General features: G+C 39.0%; 1 protein-coding gene across 2 annotated transcripts in view; it reads left to right on the top strand.

The window, feature by feature from the left end:
- The window catches only part of utrn (utrophin), a 372,003-nt gene that overhangs the window by 10,694 nt on the left and 339,605 nt on the right, over positions 1-21,704 (top strand). For both annotated transcript variants that reach the window (XM_012963789.3, XM_004914663.4), the window contains exon 2: positions 2,897-3,052. In XM_012963789.3, coding sequence (XP_012819243.1) covers positions 2,971-3,052 — 82 coding nt within the window. In that variant the 5' untranslated portion in view covers positions 2,897-2,970. The remainder of the gene's footprint in view (positions 1-2,896; positions 3,053-21,704) is intronic.

Below are 21,704 nucleotides of genomic sequence, written 5' to 3' on the forward strand. Positions count from 1 at the left end.
AATATTACCCCTCTTTCAGAGAGTTCTCCATGCACTATAGTAGTTATCAATGCCTGTTGTTTATAATTGGCTTGCCTTGAGGCTCACTATGGCATTTCCCAATCATACACACCCAGTGCATTTCTGCCGATAAGTATAAGACCAGTCTGTACTTCCAAAGGACCACATAAGTCCCACAAGAATATTACATATTACATGTTACAGCTAATTTCCACTGTGTGCGTGGCTATGTGATTGGCTTGGTGCTGATCTGTTTTTTTTAGCTGTAACACCTACCTATCAACTTCATCAGCAACTGTACACACTTAACATAGGGGTCATTTACCAACACTGGGCAAATTTCACCTGTAACCCATAGCAACCAATTGTTTTTTCCATATAGCTGCAGCTAAAACAAAAAAGCAGAACATTTGTTGCCATGGGTTACTGCCCAAGTGCAAATGTGCCCAGTGTTGATGAAGTCCTCCCTTTCAAAAGCAATGTTTAATATCTTGTACGATTGCATGTAAAAAAGATCAAAACAGGCTGTCTGCAAGTTTGGATTTATTGCTCTGGATTATTAGGCTGCATCTATGCTATTAGAGAAGCGCATGCATTGTTGGCTGTAGGGGAATTAAGGAATTATAGGTGGAGACATGAATTACTCCTTAAGTGCGGGTTAAGGCCTTTTCTTTATGGTTTAAGGTAGTGATACCTGTGTAGCATTAGGCATGTGAATACCTTCTGTTTTTCAAAGGTTTTTCATTGCATTTCTTACGGTCAACCTATAAAGTGTGTTTTGTTTTTTTTTTTTAATTTTGTTGAATTCACTGCACAAGTGAAATTTGTGGCTGTCATGCAAAAAAAAAAGTGTCAAGGCTTCATTAAAAGAGAAGGTCATCTTTCAAGTAGTTTTCAGTCCAGTTGTTTTTATATAATACACAAGCACTAATTACATTTTTACAATTTCTTTTCTGTTTTTCTAAGAGTCAAATTTCCCCTTTCTGGTACATCCAGAATACTCGGGACCTGGGGCTTTCCGGATAAGGAATCTTTCTGTAATTTGGATCTCCATAAGTCTACTAAAAAGTCATTTAAACATCATTTAAACCCAATAGGATTGGTTTGCCTCCAATAAGGATTAATTATGTTTTAGTTGGGATCAAGTACAAGGTTCAGTTTTATTATTACAGAGAAAAAGGTAAATATTTCTACAAATTAGAATTATTTGCTTATAATGGAGTCTATGGGAGATGGCCTTTCCGTAATTCAGAACGTTCTGGATAATGGGTTTCCGGATAAGGGATCCTATACCTGTACTTCCCAATAGCAGCCCCCCGTAAACTAGGTGCTGACTCTCTAAACAGTTAGGCTTGCTATATTAGTTGCTATCAGGTATGTCAGTCACTAATGTATCAGTTGTAATTCAGCAAGTATGTGGGTTGGGTGGGTTTGGCTAAAAATGTTGTGTAATTCTGGTTTGGGTTGGATGTGAGTAATGTGCACTGCATTTCCCTCTCAAGTTTTCATTGGTCACATAGTGTTGCTTAAAGCCTCTGCCCCCTTTTACTGTCATACCTTGTGTCACAGTTTGTGTTCACCTTAAAATCCCTCATCCACGTTGGAATGGGGGGACCAACGATCTGCAAATCATTACTTAGTGGGCCTGATTAAAGGAAATGTTTTAACTAATGTTTCAAATTGTAAAAGGTTCAGTGAAAGCCCTTACCGAGTTGCTCCTACAAACATGAGAAAGTGAACCACAACTTTTTGTTTTGTTCTACAAAAATGACAACTTTTTTTGTATTGCCGTACAAAGGCCAGAATAAAATAAACCTTGAAAACCTCTAAAACCTTGAAGCAAAGACATCTTCCAATTGTAAAATGGACATCTGCCATTGACTTCTACATGATCACAACAGGTTTAGATGGTGTTTTTTTTGCGTTCAGAGTTTTCACTGTTTTGTTGCATAATCAAGACAAAATCGTGTCTCTACAATGAAAAAACAAAAACCAAAATAATCAAGCATTAGTAAATGCCCCCCCCTTTGAAAGCAGTAAAACTAAACAAATGTTTTGAAAGCAGTAAAACTAAACAAATGTTTTGAAAGCTATCCCTTTAAGATAGAGAATCCCAACCACAATGAAATGTAAGAAATTTTGAGGCAGCCCCAGAAGAAAATCAACATGGCACAAGTTTCTAGGGGCTCCATTTTTGCCCATTTTTCTACTTTGATTGTGTACTCTTCTCTTTGTTTTTGCAACACTGGCCTGTTGGCACAATTCTGATGGAAATCAGAATGCCTAAAATATTTGCAGTTTACTAGCACTTGGCTAAAGTGGAAAGAGCCGTATTCCATGCATTTACTTCTCACTTGACAATTTACCCAGTAAGGCTTTTGAGTGATTATGGTAGGACGTTGGTTTTTTAGCAGAAGTGTTTCCTTAGAAGTCAGTTGGAAGTAACTAGAAGATGTTCCCACAGTTTGTTGCTTGGGCACCACTGTTTTGTGATCACTCAGTTATGAGATTGTTATTGACAGGAGAATCAAATGAAGAATAAGAATTCCGTTATCCTGCAATGACAGAAATAAGTGAAGGATTTGTGTTCCTGGTCCTTGTGTAACAATTGGTTTAAATCAGTATATTTAACGAACAGCACACTTTGCCATTTTAATCAGTTCTGTTTGTTTCCGTTTGTAGCAGATATGTGAAAGATTTTCCCTCCAGAGACTGGTCATTTATTTTTGCACAGATACAGGCAAGACCACTGTTGATGAAATGTGTCTAAAATCAGTTATTTAAATAAATCAAGTAAACATATGTATCTGGCACTTATTCAGTGTTTTACAGGAAAAGAAACCATAACATGTGTATTTCATTAATTTAGTATTTTTTCTGTTTTTTTTTTTTTCAGGAATATTTTATCCTGCTCCACTTTTCTGCTCATAGTTTGCAGCCGGGATATATTATTCGGATCCATTGTGGGAAATGGCTAATGTTGGTGCCCAGTTTGATAGATCTGATGGAGAAGAAAACAATGAATTCAGTGACATTATAAAATCTCGATCTGGTAGGTTGTATGCGAAATGTCTAAGCCATAACTAGGCCTGTAATCAATTCATATGGTGGGAAAGGATTGTTTGAAGCTCTCTGTTTCAGGAGGCTGTTTTTACAACCGACTGTTTAAGAAGAATAAGCCATAAACAAAAATATATATAATTAAAGGCTAATGTGTGACGTAGGATCAGGGGACTAATACTGGGGGAAGCAAAGTAATAGGTTTCCTTTAATTAGAACATGTATCTCCTTTGGATATAAAGGCAAGGCTGCACAGCCAGCTTCAGTTACCCATTATGTACAAGTATAGGATCCATTATCCAGAAACCCATTATCCAGAAAGTTCCAAATTACAGAAAGGCCATCTCCCATAGACTCCATTTTAAACAAATGATTCTAATTTTTTAGAAATTATTACCTTTTTCTCTGTAATAGTCAAACAGTACCTTGTACTTGATCCCAACTCAGATTATTTTTTGGTAAACCTAAAGCATGGAGATCTAAACTACAGAAAGATCCCTTACCTGGAAGACCCCAGGTCCCGAGCATTCTAGATAAAAGATCCTATACCTGTATAAGTTACTGGCTAATTATTACAGGAAAAATGCAAATCTTGAAAAAAATGAAAAATTGCATGTTTAAACTGGAATCTATGGGAAATGGCAATGCTGTATTTTGTAGCTTTTTGGATAATAGGTTTCCTGATATTCACATACCTGTATTTCAGTAAAATGTATTGAAGTCTGATTTTCCTTCACTGATTTTAAGCATAATGGTCACTTCCTAAATGTTCCATTTATTAGCTTGTTAGTATTGCATAAGTTATTGTAACAAAATGTTTTTGCATTGCATTATGCTTCCTCAATGTATTATCCATTACAAATAGCTAATCTGCATATAAATAATGGAGTGATTTTATTGGCACTATTGCCTACAATTATACCATCATTTTATGCCACACTTGTGCCATCTTATGCTTGACCTTTGCATTACACTGTTTTTAAAACTGTTTTCAAACATCATTATAAATATGCCCTTAGTGTTGCTGGGCAGGTTGCTCTACAGTCGAGTGAGGACATGCAAAGAGAGTAAACCAAGATGTATTCTACTTGTAGCTTAGAAGTGGAAATTCCATTGATAGTGAGATCTGATCTGAAAGCACGTTGTTAAAAGAAGAATATGTGCATTGCTGGACAGAACTGTAGATTGTTTAGACAACTACAGTAAAACTAGTGAGTGCAAAAGGTTATTTGTTGCTATCAAGTTAATTTACCTGACTGTTACCATCACCTTCCTCAAAAGTTAATATGAGCTCAGTAGGAATAACATGCTGCAATTACAGCTCTAATCATTTCATGGTTTGTTACTATACCCCATCACCTTTTTTGTTTTCTTTTTCCCAATAGAATGTAATCTCCTTGGGTCAGGTACCTCACCCCAACTGTGTGTTGAAACACCTAAGCACTTTTCACCCTAAGAAATAATTCCAATTCCTTTTCTATCATGGATAATGTCGCCGAAATGCCATCCCACCGGCTAGAGTGTAAATCACCGGTGGGATGGCATACATGGCGCCAAAATCGTCAGTTTCCTCTCATGACAAATTTGGCTATTTCTGCAAATCATGGCGCCGCGCATGCTATCTCACTGGCGATTTACATTCTAGCAGGTGGGATAGCATTGCGGGGAGATTAGTCGCCCACGACTAAGCTCCCTGTCTGTGTCAGCCCTAAAGGTGGCCATACACGAGCAGATCCGCTCGCTTGGCGATGTCGCCAAGCGAGCGGATCTTCCCCCGATATCCCCACCTACGGGTGGGCGATATCGGGGAGCATTTAGGTAAAAAAAAAAAATATGTGGGCGGCAATGGGGCAGTCGGATCAGGGACCGCATCAACGAGCCGATGCGGTCCCCGATCCGACCGGATTTTCTAACCTGGCCGATCGAGATCTGGCCAATTTCAGGCCAGATATCGGTCGGCCAGGCCGCTCTGCCCTGCCCATACACAGGCCGATTAGCTGCCGAATCGGTCCAAGGGACCGATATCGGCAGCTATAGTCGGCCCGTGTATGGCCACCTTAAGAGCTGAAAATTAGATAAGATAAAAAGGAGAAGGAGAATTAAGATACATCCATGTCACTGAATTTTGCCAGCCACCCCCTATAATTATATTGTACTGGTTAGTATTAGAACATGGAGATTATTTATAAAAATAAGATAATGCTAAAATCAATAAAATTCCTGTTAATGCGCGTTTCACATAAAGCTTTCTCAAGGCTATACTCCTGTTTTTGTTTAATCCTTGTAAAGCACTGCCTACAATTTTGGTGCTGTTTTGTTGTACCGTGTTAGCTAGTTGAAAAAGTTTTGATATGAAGCATAACTAAAGTGGTATATAGGTGATAGCTTTCAGAATACCTAATCGGCTTTGAAGAAGGAGCTGAAATGTTCTGAAAGCTTCCTGTGATTATCATCCTAGTTATCCAATAAAAGTATCACCTTTGTACCAATTTTTCATATGCTTCATATCCTAGGTGCGATATAAATAAATACGTACATAAAGTACTCCCAGTGATGGCTTCCCTTAGGATCCAACTGTGAAGCCAGCCCAACTGCAATGATGTCTCTCTGGGGAAAGCTTGGAACGCAATTGCCACTACCTTTAGCTAAATGGAGCGTCATTGCATGTGTGCAGGGCATTGGCCAGCATTTGTAGTTCAAATTTGTATGAAAGAAATGTGTTGATTAGACATGAGTACTGATGCCTGAGCTAGAGCCCTGTCTTTCGCTCTGTGGTATATTTCCTAATTGAGTTTTGTTTGTTGCTACTCAGGTGAAAGTTATTATGTCAGACAACACATTTCCTGTGTGTTTTCATGGCTTTAGGTACAAAACAGGAAGGGACTCTGGGCCCCTGTTGTAAGGCTAATGTAGAACACCCATGGAAATACTTTGATGCATCACAACTCAAATGACACATACAAGTTCCACTCTTTATATCTCAAGTACTGCGACTGAGTGATGTTTAATCTTTCGAAATTAACTCTTTTAAATGGCATGAATACCTACTTCAGGGTAAGTTTACTTTTTGCAGCCATGTGATGCTTTTTTACAAGTAGATTGTCTGTCTGTCTGTCTGTCTGTCTGGGGCTTTCTATTGGTTTGCGGGATTAACAATGCTGCTGCCGGGAATTTGTTTTAATCTCATTTTAGGGAAAACCCAGCATAAGTGGTTCAGAGTTGGAGGCACCAAAGCTTGTGATTCGACTTGTTGAGTCTTGGGCGGCCTCACTGTTTGCTCCTCGTTTATAGTCAAGAATCTTACTCCAGCAATCATCTGTAGCCTGAGCTCTCTCTGATTAACGCAAACACCAATGCTAAATGGAATCGCCTTTTGGTGTTCTACCTGCTCTATCTGTGTTTCCCATATTATCATTATCATTTGATAGTCCTAAATAAGGTTACTATACACCAGGATCTATATCTTTACAGCAAAGATTGGCAATACGTTTTCTACATTTTGCTGCTGGGAAATGTTGCAAGTTCTAGCTCAACAACACAAGGGAAGTATCAGGCTGGCCAACCCTTTCTGTTTCGCGCATGCCTTACATAGTCGCACACAAATTAAAATTTTGCTTGTCTGGTAAATACCATACATTTGAATTGCTTTATAAAGCAGATTCCCAGGACTTGCATACCCCCGGGTTATAGAATCAAGAAATAATAAGTGGCTGTGTTACAGACATTCTTTAGAAAGAAATGATTTGGTTTCATTAGTGATCGACACATTATGTAATGATAACACAATTGGCGCTGCCTCTGGTTCATAAAGGTTCAGTAAACAGTTTATTTAATTCACTAGAACACACAAGGGCCAATTTCACTGTCATACAAAGTATTTTGTCAGGCTCTGCAATAGGTCACTTTAAAGGACTATGAAAATGAAAATCACAAAATGTTAAGCAACTCCCCCCCTGTACTCTGGTTCAGGGTACTTCTGTAGAGCACCATTTGGCAATATTCTTTGCATTGTGCAGTAAAGTGAAAAGCTGTTTTTTTTTTCACTCGACTGCATGTGTTGGCCTGGGGCAAGAGAGATCCTTGGGCACTCCCATGCCCCGTGATTAGAACTTTCCTCATCCTTTAATGCATTTACTATAATACATTTGGGCCCCCTACATTGGGGCCCCTTTTAGCAGTGTTCAGGGGACATTTTTACCTGTTTAGCATCTGCACGCCATCCAACAAGTTGTGTAAACCATATATTTACCTTTAGTTTGTTCACCTCATCATAACCAGATTGTTATCACTTGTACTTTCTAGAAATGTTATAAGCAGGTTGTAAAACAATACATCAGTAAGAAAAGCAACATATTATCTGCTATTACATCTTTATTACTGTATGTGTGAGTATGTGCTACATACCAATATCCTGTGTTCAGCTGCCACACTAATAGATTGTGCTTGTATTACAATCATGTGTGATGTTCTTGTGAGCAGGAATAAAATCTAGTACTTGACCAAAACAGTTTGCTTAACATTAAAGTACAATTACACTTTGAGTACTCGATAATACTTCAGTACATTTTGATCTATTTCCTGGGATTGCCCAATGTAATGTGCTTTACATGCAGTGATTCCAGCGCAAGGGTTAAACTCCACAGGAGATTTTTATCAGATTTTGTGGGTCAGATTTAATCTGATCTTTCACGCAACAGCACAAGATTTTGAAGAATCCTACAAAATCAGATTTCCATAGGCTGTAATTTAAAGTTGGATCAGAAAAAGTCAGATGGTGTGTTTTGTTCCTGCATCTACATCCAACGGTCAGTTTATTTTATATAGAAATAAAATTTCGTCAGACACATCAGATTTTATCTCGTAGGATGTAGACGTCAGATTTTTTCTATCAGTTTCATCCTATTTTAGCCCCTGCAACTACTTCCAACTTGTAGGATACATTTTGTCTGTCCGACACCATCCTATAAAGTCTCCTGTGGTGTTTAGCCCTAAGTGAAGGAGCAGGTATTATCCAACCCTGTGTGTCAGCGGCATTAAATACTAATGCCCCACTACAGTTTCTAACTTATGTCATTGACAACAATGGTATATGTTTGTTAAGTTCCCCATACACGGGCCGACTATAGCTGCCGATATCGGTCCCTTGGACCGATTCGGCAGCTAATCGGCCCGTGTATGGGGAGAGCAGAGCGGCCTGGCCGACCGATATCTCGATCGGCCAGGTTAGAAAATCCGGTCGAATCGGGGACCGCATCGGCTCGTTGATGCGGTCCCCGAACCGACTGCCCCATTGCTGCCCACATAATCCGGTCGTTTGGCCCCAGGGCCAAACGATCGGATTTTTTTTTTTTTTTTTTACATAAATTCTCCCCGATATCGCCCACCCCGTAGGTGGGGATATCGGGTGAAGATCTGCTCGCTTGGCGACATCACCAAGCGAGCGGATCTGCTCGTGTATGGCCACCTTTAGTGTGTACATGGCATATATATTGACCCTAAACCGAACACTTGAGCGTTTTTGACCGAAAGCCTTCCTATGTGAGAACTGATTGGTGGATGCCATTGGGGACAATTACATTCCCTGATGGTCAGGTGGTTGTGGTATATTATCCAGCAGTGTTTTGTGCTTGTGAAAAAAAAACACATTGTGTAGCCTTTAAATAGTTTTCTTATGTATAACTAAGGTTTTGTATATTTCAGAAGAAGCTAAAAAGCCACTGTCTAAGTAACTCAATGTAAATGTTACTAATGTGTATTATATTAAGACATATATAACTAGAATACTAGTTAACTAGTATGTTACAATATATTCTATTTTTTGCAACTCTTCATTTATTATTTTTGCTAATTTTTAAGTGCTTTGCTTCATTTTCTGCCTCTTTGTAGCTTTCAAATGTGGGTTACTGTTCCTTGCTACCGAAAACTGTTGCTCCATAAGACTACAGTTTAATTGTTTCTTTCTATTCTTTATCTTTCTATCCAGTCCCTCTACTTTGTATGTTTCAGTGTCTCATTCAAACTGTTAGTTGGTTGCTAGAGTAAATTAGACCTAACAACCACATGGCTGCGGTAATTCCCAACTGGATGAAGCCTTTGATTTATTCTTTACCCTTGCCCTGGAAGCTTGTACTGTCCTTTCCCATCCAATAAATGATATATGAATCATGCAGCCCGGTGTGCCCCTATGACATGCTTCTGTATTTGACATTAGTTTCTTTGGTTTGTGCTGTGACTTGAATCCGCATTTTTATTCATCACATGCTTAATGTCAATTCAAGTATTTGATTAAGATTCCACTCTGGCTGCCTGCAATCATTGTACTCTAAATACAGTGTTTGTGCAATGGATACCAGGATTAGTGGGAAATCACAAGTATTGTGATGGGTATATGTACCTGATATTTATTGCAAACTGGCATAAATGCATGTCGACCAATGAGCAACACACAAACTGCTTTCTGGCCCCCATCTCTTTGGGTTACTTTTATGTTGTTTTTAGCTAAGTTCCATAAATATACTAGCACGACAGCAAGGTTACTGCCAAAAGGAATAAAAACTTAATTATGCTGGAAATATATTCTATTGCTATATATGTATTTTATAGTTAAATTTAACCAGGGCACAGGTATATAGCTATAGTTTAAAAGCAGTTTGCTGCTTATTTTCAGTAACAGAAAAATGTATTACATTATAACATAGCAGACTCTATCTGTCAGTGTGACATGTTGCCCTCTGTGTAGGCAACATAAAGGATACAATGGAGCATCATTAAGTTTCTGATGTGGGCCTCAAAATAGTTTCCAGCATACCATATCATGTTACTTGCCCGTTAGCTTTGCTGAAATATAATACACGACACACAAGTTTCCTATAGACTTGTATTGGTGAAAGTTGAATTTCTGTTGCTACTGTTACCTTTTGTTTCATTACTATTAGTTATGTGCCTAGGGTTCTATCATTCCCTGACCATTGTGCCATAGGCACATGCCTGTGCTGCCTACCCCTAGGTCCAGCCCTGGGATCTTGTTGTATAGGTCTAGTACCCTCGATCTAAGGGTTATTACCAGACATTATTAGGTAACTACTGATATTGACTTGCACTTCTAAGCAATGATTGACCCTGGATGTAGTGAAAAACAAGATCAAAATAAGAAAGAAATATCAAAATAAGAAAGATAAAAATAAAATATCAAATGTCTACTCAGGTGCTTCCTTTTTCTTTGTATTAATAAATCAGTACCTTGTACTTGATCCCAACTAAGATATAATTAATCCTTATTGGAGGCAAAACAATCCTATTGGGATTTTTAATGTTTTACTGATTTTTTTTGTAGGAGATCCAAAATACGAAAAGACCCTTGGTCCCAAGCATTCTTGATAATGGGTCCTATACCTGTAGTACAATTTTTTTAAACATGAAATTAAGCTTTTTAAGCAGTAGCCCTGTATGTACAGCAGCTCAGCCAATAAATGGTTCTCTGAAACTTCCAGTTAAGTCTGCAGCAAACTGAACTCTTCATTTACTGCTGATTAACCTGTTGGCATATCCTTTTATTCAGCTGAATCTGCAAACACGTGGCACTGGCAGTTGCCCAGGTCAGACACAATGAGTACAGTAGGCTGTCCTTGAATGAATGGTTTGAGAGCCAAAACTGTTTTGCATGAGGCCCTAGGAGTACAAAGCCAGTTCAACCAGATCAGGGTAAAAGGAAAATAGAAGTTGTCCTTGTAAGTGTGGCTGGTGTGTCTTGAGTTTATTAACCCTGGCTTGGTAGGGAATATAAATGAAATCAAGGCCAAAAACTAAACCTGAGGATTAGTTTGAACTCTACTATGATTATGGTAGGGATTTAAAGGTTTTTAGGGATTTACTGTAAACCAAAACACATATATTGTAAAATACTGTATTAGTTTGATTTTGTTCTTCAGTAAGTATTTCACTTGGATTTAAAGGACATGTAAAGTCTATTTTTACTGGGGCGGGGGATGCCAAAATATTAGGCTCCCCCCCCCCCCCAGTGAAATAGATGGCTATGTATTTCCCCAGGCTGGTGCTCCTGTTAAGAACCGCACCAGCTTGTAGAAGCGCCAACATCTCCTTACATTCCTTTCTTATTGCTTGGCGTTCTGTGCATGCGCAGTAGAGGAAATCTTGATGGGTATACTTAATTGTACGTCATGCAGGGGATGCCTGGGACGCCGGTAGAAACGTAAGTAAAGTGGTAGTGTGGTGCTCCGTTTTTCCACAGGCTGGTGAGGTTCTCTCCTAACAAAAACACTAGCCTGGGGAAAAAGTTTAGTGATCTATTTCACTGGGGGTGCCTAACATTTTTGCACCCGACATGCCCAAAGTATTACATTATTTTACAATATATGTGTTTTGGTTCACAGTAAATTCTTAAAAACATTTAATCCCATGCCATAATCATAGCAGAGTTCAAAATAATCCTCAGTAATGAGTGGTATAAATAAACCGAATGATGCATAGTGCCAAAGACAATTGAAAGCTGTGGTCTAGGAGTTACGCCACTGGTGAAATGTATGCTTCCTCTAAGTTTTTAAACACAAACACAGATTTGTAGGGACCTTGATCTAATTGGTCAATGGCTGGCCCATTTTATGTGCCTGAGAAGCTCTTTCCTCAATTCTTACAATGTGACATCCAATATGCAGGCTGTGCTGCTAAAAACTATAACTGGAATATCCACAGTAAATTAATCTGTGCTGAACTGGTTGAAAATTAATAGTGATTTGTAAAATATTAACCTTTCCTCACTACAGTGAGTGTCTTGTAAACAGTGAGTATAAGGCTATTGAATGGTTTCATGCATCAGCAGCATTAATACTGAAGTGCCTGCTCACAGTGGTTCTGACTGAAAGCAGGGCAGAAAGGTAATTTACTGATTTGCAAAGTTGTAACTTTTATAGTTACAAGCTAAAATGTCATTGATTGAGTTCTCTTTTTTTACCCCTTAAAAAAAAATATCCAAATGACAGAAAGCTCCTTTATCTGGAAAACCCCATGCCTCGAGCATTCTAGATAACAGGTCCCATACCTGTTATTATACACCATTTATATTACTTTTTTCAACCCCAAACTACATGCAAGACAACAGCAGCTTTACTTATTTACACCAGAGAAACCTATTCTCCCATACAGAAGAAGCCCCCCCAAAAAACACTGCCAACACAGGAGTGGCTGCATGATCTGATATACTGTATTTATAATGTGATCAGTACAGCTTGTTGAGTTTTGATGAGCAGAGAGACACTGCAATGTTGAATATGCCAGAAATAAACATTATATTTACAGATGTGGGTCCTGGATCACTTCATTAAAGTGTACAAAGATAACAGATTTTTCTTTTTATTGCAGTTCTCTTTTCATCAGTTAGTCTTTGTTTACCATTCATGTCCCTTTTGCTTTGCTAAGTTGCTTAGTTAAAGGGACAGTAACACCAAAAAATTTAAGTGTATAAAACTAACTAAAATATAATGTGCTGCTGCCCTGCACTGGTAAAAGTTGTGTGTTTACTTCAGAAAGTCTACTATAATTTATATAAATAAGCTGCTATGTAGCCATGGAGGCAGCCATTCACAGGAGAAAAGGCACAGGCACATAGCAGATAACAGATAAAACACTATTGTATTCTACAGAACTTATCTGTTATCTGCTATGTAACCTGTGCCTTTTCTCCTTTTTTCCAGCTTGAATGGCTGCCCCCGTGGCTACACAGCAGCTTATTATATAAATTATAGTAGTGTTACTGTAGCAAACACACCAGTTTTACCAGTGCAGGGCAACAGTGCATTATATTTTTATTACTTTAAAGCTCTTTCATTTTTTAGTGTTACTGTTCCTTTAAACTTCAGGCCTTTTATGAAGAAAATAAATGGTTTTCCCCATAGTGATCCACTGACTGGTCCCAGCCCCCTTGGGGGATTATGCCATAAAATAACAACACAAGTCAGTTTTTGATCTGTCCTTTCACGCTCAACCCCATATAAAATTCTCAACTCCGCTGATTTAAAGAAATTGGGCTTCAGAAGGAGTGTTTTATACAGGCCATGGGACTCCAAGAAGGTACATTGTTATGATATATGCGTGTCTGCACAAGTTACAGTGAGTAATTTGACACAAGTGATATCATTCAGCACCCTAAGCTGTGTGCTTTTACACAGTCATTGGGCTACTGTGTGTTTGAGCAGCTCAGAAACTATATGCAGAAAGTCTGTGCACACTGATAGCTGTGTATGGCAATATTATGATAATAGATGGGAAATTGTACTGCAAGATATATATGATATTTAATATATGTGTGTTTGTATATTTTAAAGTGCAAACTTTTGTAAAATATTTGCATTCTATTACTCATGAACTCTTGAGTAAGAAACAAACATCTTTTTTCCAGTACACTGTATCTTCTATACTTGGTGATATTCCCAGCCCAAATGCTAGACTATTGACAGGTTACGATATCAGAGCAACTAAGATATGGTTGGTTAGTGCCACTAATGCTTTTAGCTATGATACAAGTTGCTGTTTACAACATGGAGATGTGTGTGTGTATACACCTTGAGAAAGGCCCCCGATGGGGACCGAAACGTAACGTTGGCTGTTAATGCTTTTTTAATACACAATTGATTGTTTTTAGAATATCTCGGTGTTGCTGGTCTTTTTTGGATATTTAAATCATTTACCTTGCACCTGAGCTAAGGCTGATGCCACACCAGGCGTAGGGCTGATTTTTTCGGCAAGCGGAAAAACGCTTGCCGAAAAATCAGCCCTACGCCTGCTACTTGTGCCTGCACCCGAATGAATGGAATACGCTCGGGTGCAGGCACATGTAGCCGATATACGCACGAAAACGCGCGAGAATGCAAAGTCTCGCGTTTTCTTGCGTATATCGGCTACATGTGCCTGCACCCGAGCGTATTCCATTCATTCGGGTGCAGGCACAAGTAGCAGGCGTAGGGCTGAATTTTCGGCAAGCGTTTTTCCGCTTGCCGAAAAAATCAGCCCTACGCCTGGTGTGGCATGAGCCTAAGAGCTGAAGCAGAGTGCCACCCTGGGTTCGCTATATATATATATATTACCCTCAACTTAATACTGCAGTTATTTTGTTTTGTTACATGGTTTCATGATAATTGATAAATGTAGATATTTGGTTGGTCTATGTTTTTACGGGTTTATTTTAGCTTTTCTGTTTTGTACATGGATATATTGGAAAATCTTATCTTCTAGTCGTACTCTACCTGCCAGTACATGGTGCATTTGCAGATGAGAAAGTAAAGGAGAGGTGCAGTTCCTCTACACTTTTACTGATTATTTGGGCTGTCTGCGTAAACCGCTGAAACAGCTAGGAAAGGCAGCTGTGCTCTTTATGGCACCTTTTACGTTATCTGTCGTGGCCCAGTTTGGATACCTACGAGGATTGGCGTTTGTATGCCACCTTTACTAAGTGAAGTGGATAGTTTATGCTTATGGTTTGTGGTGATCTATTTAACTGATTTGACTTTTCTATTGCAGATACATAATAAAATGTTAATGATGAAAGTGACGCAAGTTATACTGCAGAAATCCTATAATAGATATTAAAAAAATGCAAAGTTCTGTCAGACGTTTCCAAACAAAAGTAAAAGTATAGAATCTGATACAGTTTGAGCGAGTAACCTGGCATCCGGATAATTGCACCAGTATCATTTAAAGAGATACAAATACCAGAAATTAAGGCTTTTTTTTACATAACATTGACTTTGCATGCTATTCATAATTTTCCATAAAATATTTGGACAATACTTTTACATTGCCTATCTGATCCCCCAAGTTCATCTATGAGGGGGCTGCCATATTTGTGTAGAAGTAGTCCATTAGCATTAGTAGCTATAACTGACTGACAGGTTGAGAAGGGACAGCCAGGTTGGCAAAACAGTCAGGTTTAGGGACTTCAAGTAACACTTACAATAGAAGTCCTATTGGTAAAAAATGATCAACATGACATATAGGTAACTTTCAATTTGCATTAATATTTTGGTGAGTAGTTTTTAGTGTCAGTATCACTTGGAGTAATGTAATCAAAGTTGTAAAGTTTGCCCCAGCTCCAGTAACTTAATCCAAAAAAATCAAATGTTTGCTTTTAAACAGGTGACTTGTAAATGCTAAATGCTGATTGGTACGTAAGGGTTTTCTAGACCTGATCCAAATGTACAACTAATTATATTATTCAATTTGTGTCCTGTCAGAGTGTTGTGGCTCAGTGTTCCTTTTTCCTAGTGAAAAGAATGGTTACATTCTAAATGCTAGTTGCAGATCCAGGATTAGGAAATATTTAAAAGGAAAACTGTATATAAGAGTGATTAACCTTCACTACGGAACGTTTGGTTCCTTATTGTACACCTTTGCTGGACTTGTCTGTATAGCAGCTCACTCCACTTAAAATAAATAACTGAATATACAAGTGAAAACTATTTATGCTTTCGGTTGTTACCAGTGTAACAGGCTCCAGATGGCAAACGTTGGCATGCTGTGTATCTGCAGAGCTGAGTGGAAGAAATATTTTTTACTCTGCTCTGCCAACATTAAGACAATAGAATGTTGTAATTCAGGTCAGAGAGCTTTCCAAGTTCTCCTCTTCTTCATTCTTAGCAAACAGTGGAAACACCCAGATGTTCTATGTTGCAAATGAAAAGAATATGGAGTTAACTTTGGGAAGGACTATTCAGCATAATATTTAGAATTGTAAAGAGCATGTTGCTCTTGGTCTTGTCTCCCCACTAATGAAAGGGAATTCTTTGTGCTCTAAGCCTTGCCACTTCTATTTATTTCTAGGCCCATAAAGTATAAAAAGTCTGTTTGTTTAACAATCGCTTTGCAGAAATGTGTGACTTCAATTTAGGGAACATACTTAGCTTTGAAATCATTTTGGCATAGTTACATCCAATACACTATGACATTTCTCCATGCTAATTCCAGAGCGCTATTTATTTACATACAGGCAGGTGTGTGACACATCTTTCTATGGATGCAGCAGATTAGCAGGGTTGGGATTGATATGTTAGGCTATACTGCTTATGGGAATTTATCATCTCTCTGCTGTAAAAAGGAGCAGTTGAGTTGCCCTTTTATTTTACATTTGATTTGTTTTTTGGCAAGTAGCAACAAAAGCCTGTACTCGTTGCACAATAAAAACTGAGTGCGTGTTTGTGTGAGACGGGACAGCTTTACTGCTGTAACCCTGACCCAGTTCTCTTTTGCCTCTCCTGATTATTGGAGAAATCTGACCCTCCTACACTGCCAGTCCCTTTGTTCTATTAGCATTCTTTGTTCCTGGAGAGTAAATTGACTAATGAACCCACCCAAGCTAGAGGAAACATTAATCACTCCAGGGGAGTTAAACACCAGGCAGCATTGCTCAGTAAAGAAAAATGTGAATGTATGTTTTCAAGAATATGAACTGGTAAGGCAGGTGGTGTTGCTGTATTTCCCAAGACTATGGTTATTTTGGATGAGAATTTGCAACCAGTTTGCTTGCACGTCTGCCCCATACAGGCCTGTTTGTTACGTTTCCACCCCTTGATGAGTTATAAGCTGCTAAATACCTTCTTGTGTTCCTTGCCGGGATATTGTAGGCCAAATACAAACCATCATGCTCTGACACAAACCCCCAACCATTTTATACATCCACAAGTAAAAAATAACTGCTCTTCACCATTTGGTTTTATGTTAATATTGGTTTGCTGTGCGTGAATAGCAAAATATATTTGTATTTAAATACAAGTGTATTCTTCCTAGTGTCATCAATTTATTGATGACTTGCTTAACTAGCCTTCCATTCCAACAAAGTTTAATAATGTGCATTGAAATAACTCTTATTGTTTTCAAGACTGTCTGTAACTGTCTGAATGGATTACCTCTTGGTTACACATGAAGCACGTACAATTGTTGTGATTTCTTTATCCATGTATGTGCACCAGACTAAAGCTGGCCATACACTCACCGATACTATCGTACGAAACCTCGTTTCGTACGATATTCAGTGCGTGTATGGCATGTCGGTGAGTCGACTGATATCGCAGGAAGCTGCTGATATCGAACGACTCGCTGATCGGCCAGGTTAGAAAATTTTGATCGGGTGCCATAGAAGGCGCCTGACCCAAAATCTGCCGTCAGGGCTGAATCGGCAGAAGGAGGTAGAAATCCTATTGTTTCTACCTCCTTATCTGCTGTTTCAGCCCTGACGGTGTGTGGCGGATCTGACGATGTTTTGTGCGACCGATGGTCGCACGAGACATCGTCAGATCACCATGTGTATGGCCAGTTTAAGCACTTTGGGTACACTGAGTGAAACGGCATTATGTACATGCTCTTTTTCTGTAATTTATCTCTGAGAAGAGTCACTGTTCCAAATAGTCAGGTCTGTACATTTATAGCTACCTTTACTTCCACTGAGCTGAGATGTATTCAGGATTCTGCACATATTCACACACTGAATGCATAATACAGTCCCTACAATAGTGTCAGTTTGCAGTGTTCCACCCAGTTTCTGTAGGATCAGGATACAGCATTGTAATCTAGTGCTGTGCATTGCTAAAGCCTTCTTACATTTGTTCCCTTTTGTGTAGTGTTTCTTCCTTGCAAGTGCATACACTGTAATCAAGCTATAGCACCCCTGTATAGATAGACATAACAAATTTGTATTAGTCCCTGCCCCATTAGAATTAATAATCTAAGGCTAAGATCTCATTTGCACAAAGTGGTCAGTGTCATCAGAAGTCAGGTAACCTGTGTGGGAGAAAATACAAGCACCTAAGACTTAAGCCACACATAACAGATTTTTGACCTGCGGATAAATGCAAAGCTAAGAATCTGCCCCTACACTACAATTGGCGCTCCTCTGTGTCTTCCCGCGTGCGTGCAGGCATACGGAGTGGAATTCAGTAAAGAAAACTGTTCATGTGTGCAGTTTCGCGCCGAATTCTGCTTAGTGTGCCTGCATCACTGTCTCCAGGTGCAGGCACAACAGTCAGATTTTTTAAGCATAGGGGTGGATTCTTGGCCTGTGCTTATCCACAAGCTGAGATTCTGTCCCATGTGACATTAGCCTTAAAGGGAAACTGTCATGATATTTATGGTATACTTATTTCTAAATTACACTGTTTACACAGCAAATAATTCTCTCTACCATTTAAAATTTTATTCTTGAACCAACAAATGTGTTTTTTTTTATTGTAATATTGGTTTGTAGGCACCATCTCTGTGCAATGAGTCTGAGCTTTCAGAAGGAGCCAGCGCTACACATTGGAACGGCTTTTAGATCACCTCCTACTACCATGTAACTGGAGGAGTCCCAAGCCAGACTTGGATTTCTTATTATTGAGTATTATTCTGATATCTACAGGGAGCTTCTATCTTGTTACCTTCCCAATGTTATGCTGATCGGCTGGAGAAAGAGAGTGATATCACTCCAACTTGCAGCTCAGCAGTAAGGGCTCTGGCACACGGGGAGATTAGTCACCCTCAAGGCAACTTCCGCGATTTCACTGAAATCGCGCCGCTGCATATGCCATCCCACCGACTATTTACATTTTCGCCAGTGGGATGGCATTTCGGGGAGATTAGTCGCCCGTGAACATGGAGATTTGTCGCAGGCGACTAATCTCCCTGTGTGCCAGAGCCCTAAAGTGTGACTGAAGTTTATAAGAGCACAGGTCACATGGTTGTGGCACCCTGAGAAATAAAGAATATGACTAGCCTGATGTGTAATTTCAAAATGAAACCTAAAAAAATCTGTCTTTGAATAATGGATCCAGGATTCTGCTGGAGAAGCACACTGATATCATTTTTCGTACGATTTTCAAACCATGTGTGGGTTTCGAATGATCGTTCCAATAGTTTTCATACCATGGTGATTGGTCCTTGCTTAGACAGCTCCTATTGCCTAAGGCTAAACGATCAGATTAGAATGATATTACAAAAGATATTACAAAAATATCTACATGAAAGATGGGCTCTTTTAGCAACCTCAAACGAGTGGATCTTATAGTGTATGGCCACCTTTACAGATAGAATTGAACCTATTTTATTTTTGATTGTTTATTGATTGCCCAGTCTTGAACTCAGCTGCTGCTGTTTGGTCTTGGTAGTAATCCTGGCAGTCTTTAGACGTGGTACATGGGGCTTACTGCCTGTTTTTGCAGTCTGTTTGAAAAGCACTGGTAGCATTTGCCGCATCTGTGGCATCTGCCACCGCCCCAGGTGCAGACAGGGCACTTTTCTGTTAGTAGTAATAGGTGAACAGGAGCATTTTTACCAACATTGTTTTCAGCCAGGGGACAGTGGAAGTCAAAATGCCTGTGTCTTCTAGTGCTTACTTTGCACTACCAACTTCACCTTCATGGTTTAGTGCTACTGAACAATATAATTTAAAATAATTCAAAAATTACAAAAGCAAAAGACTAATTAAAATTTTGTTTTCTAATCATTGTATTTGGTTGTTATAAGAGAGTCTCCTGACTATATCCCTACATGGATCATTTAATTACTTTTAGGGAATGAAGTCAGTTGGTTCCTACGCTTTCCTATTAGCTTTAACCCCAAAATATACTTTTAAGGTCCCCATACACGGACCGATTCGGCAGCTTATTGGCCCGTGTAGGGGCAGAACCGAGGGGCCTGGCCGACCGATATCTGGCCTGAAATTGGGCAGATATCGATCGGCCAGGTTAGAAAATCCAGTCGGATCGGGGAGCGCATTGGCTCGTTGATGCGGTCCCCGAACCGACTGCCCCATTGCCGTGTGCAGAATTCGCCTACATGCTTCCCCGGTCGCCAAGCGAGCGGATCTGCCCGTGTATACCCAGCTTAATAAAGGTTGGTGGCTTACTGTAATGTAGCTGTGGTTTTATTATTATTAAAAATAAAAAGCGCCAACATAATCTGCAGCGCTGTACAATGAGTGGGTTTTATACATTGTAACATATAAAGCAGTCAATAACCGATACAAGAGGTGAAGAAAGCCCTGCCCAAAAGAGCTTACAATGGTTTGGGCAGATCAGGTGATAAATGGAAGTAGCCTGGGTGGATCATTGTATTTATTGTCCTGATTTTAAAAGTCATGTTACATGGTGTGTGAAAATATAATTTCGATTGAAATTATTTGTTGTAGTCATGTGACGTGACATCACTGCAGCAATTGTAACTGATGACAACAATAATAATCAGAGAATCCTAGCTGGATTCCTTTTTAACCATAGAATAACAAAATCTTCACAACAATTTGTTTCACTTTCACTTGTCTGCTGAGTAAGTGCATTTTTGTCTTTCTGAGACTCGATGCCTAATGGTGAAAGGAATGGTTGTTTTTTTTTTTTTTTTTTTTTTTAGGCTGGTGAATTATTAATAACTTATTAGCCTGATAAAGCCATTAGACTCTGTCAGTGCTTGCAAAAGCAGCAGAGGGCAACTGCTATTGTTTTCCAGCTCCTAAGAAAACATTTTTCAGGAAGCACCTAAGAGAACGTTTTTCAGGAAAGAAACATTGGGGTTGATTCACTAAAGTGCGTTAAAATGAGCGCTATTTATAGCATGCATTAAAAATTTTATCGCTTCTTATTTTTTTCAACTAAACGCACGATTCACTAAAAGGATACTTGTGTTAATTTAGAAGCGGTGTTGTTTGCGTTAAGTCGTGATGAACGTTTTTCTTGCGTTATTCCCGTTGTGCGTTATATATTTCACCGCTTGCTATATTAGCACACGATTTAACCCACGATTTAACTCACGTAACCATTACGTTCGTAAAACTACTTTTCTGAAAATGACCATTTCCCTGAATGCATCACTCTAGGGCCAACACACACTTGAAAAAATCCACAATTTTCTTTAAGTACTTCCTGCCCCAAGTAGGCGTTAATCTTCGCACAGACTAATACGATATTTAGCGCGTCTAACATTTCATATGTGTTTGTGAGTCATGCGTTAGTATTATTTCTACGTGCAAATTAACACATGCATTAAAGTTAACGCATTGCAGTAGCATGCAATTTAAAGCATGCAAAATTACTTTGACAAATCGGTCATTATTTATCGCGTCAATTTTAACGCAAAAAACCATGCGATAATGCTTAACGACCTTTAGTGAATCGGCCTCATTGTGTCTATAGGAATTTAAATACTTAATCTAGAGAAAAGTGACCCCCTTGGGGTATCCAGTGTAATTGGGATTGGGGTTTATTCTGAATTGCCAATTGGAGTGAATATAATTTGCTGTCACTGTTTAAACTACACACACGAGATTTTGTGGTTCTACCCCTTGCTGTTTTGCAAGTCGGATCAGGTTGTCGGGTTGTGTGTTTTGTTCCTGCATCTACGTCCGACAGCCAATGTATTTCAATAAGAAGAAAAAGTCTGTCATACTCCATCAGTTTTTATCTTGTTGGACACAAACGCAGCATGCTTCTCTAGAGTGCTAAATTATTCCAGTACCGAATTGCAAACTGAAATTTTTTAAGGATACAGTTCAACATGCGATGTAGAGATTTCTGCAGTCATTTTTATCCATAACTAGATGAAGACATGAAGTGACCTTAGTATCCAAAAACTAATATATCAAGCTAACTTAATTATAAGGGAAGAACAGCATGTTC

This window comes from Xenopus tropicalis, chromosome 5 (assembly GCF_000004195.4).
Source record: "Xenopus tropicalis strain Nigerian chromosome 5, UCB_Xtro_10.0, whole genome shotgun sequence".
Classification (NCBI taxonomy): Eukaryota; Metazoa; Chordata; class Amphibia; order Anura; family Pipidae; genus Xenopus; species Xenopus tropicalis.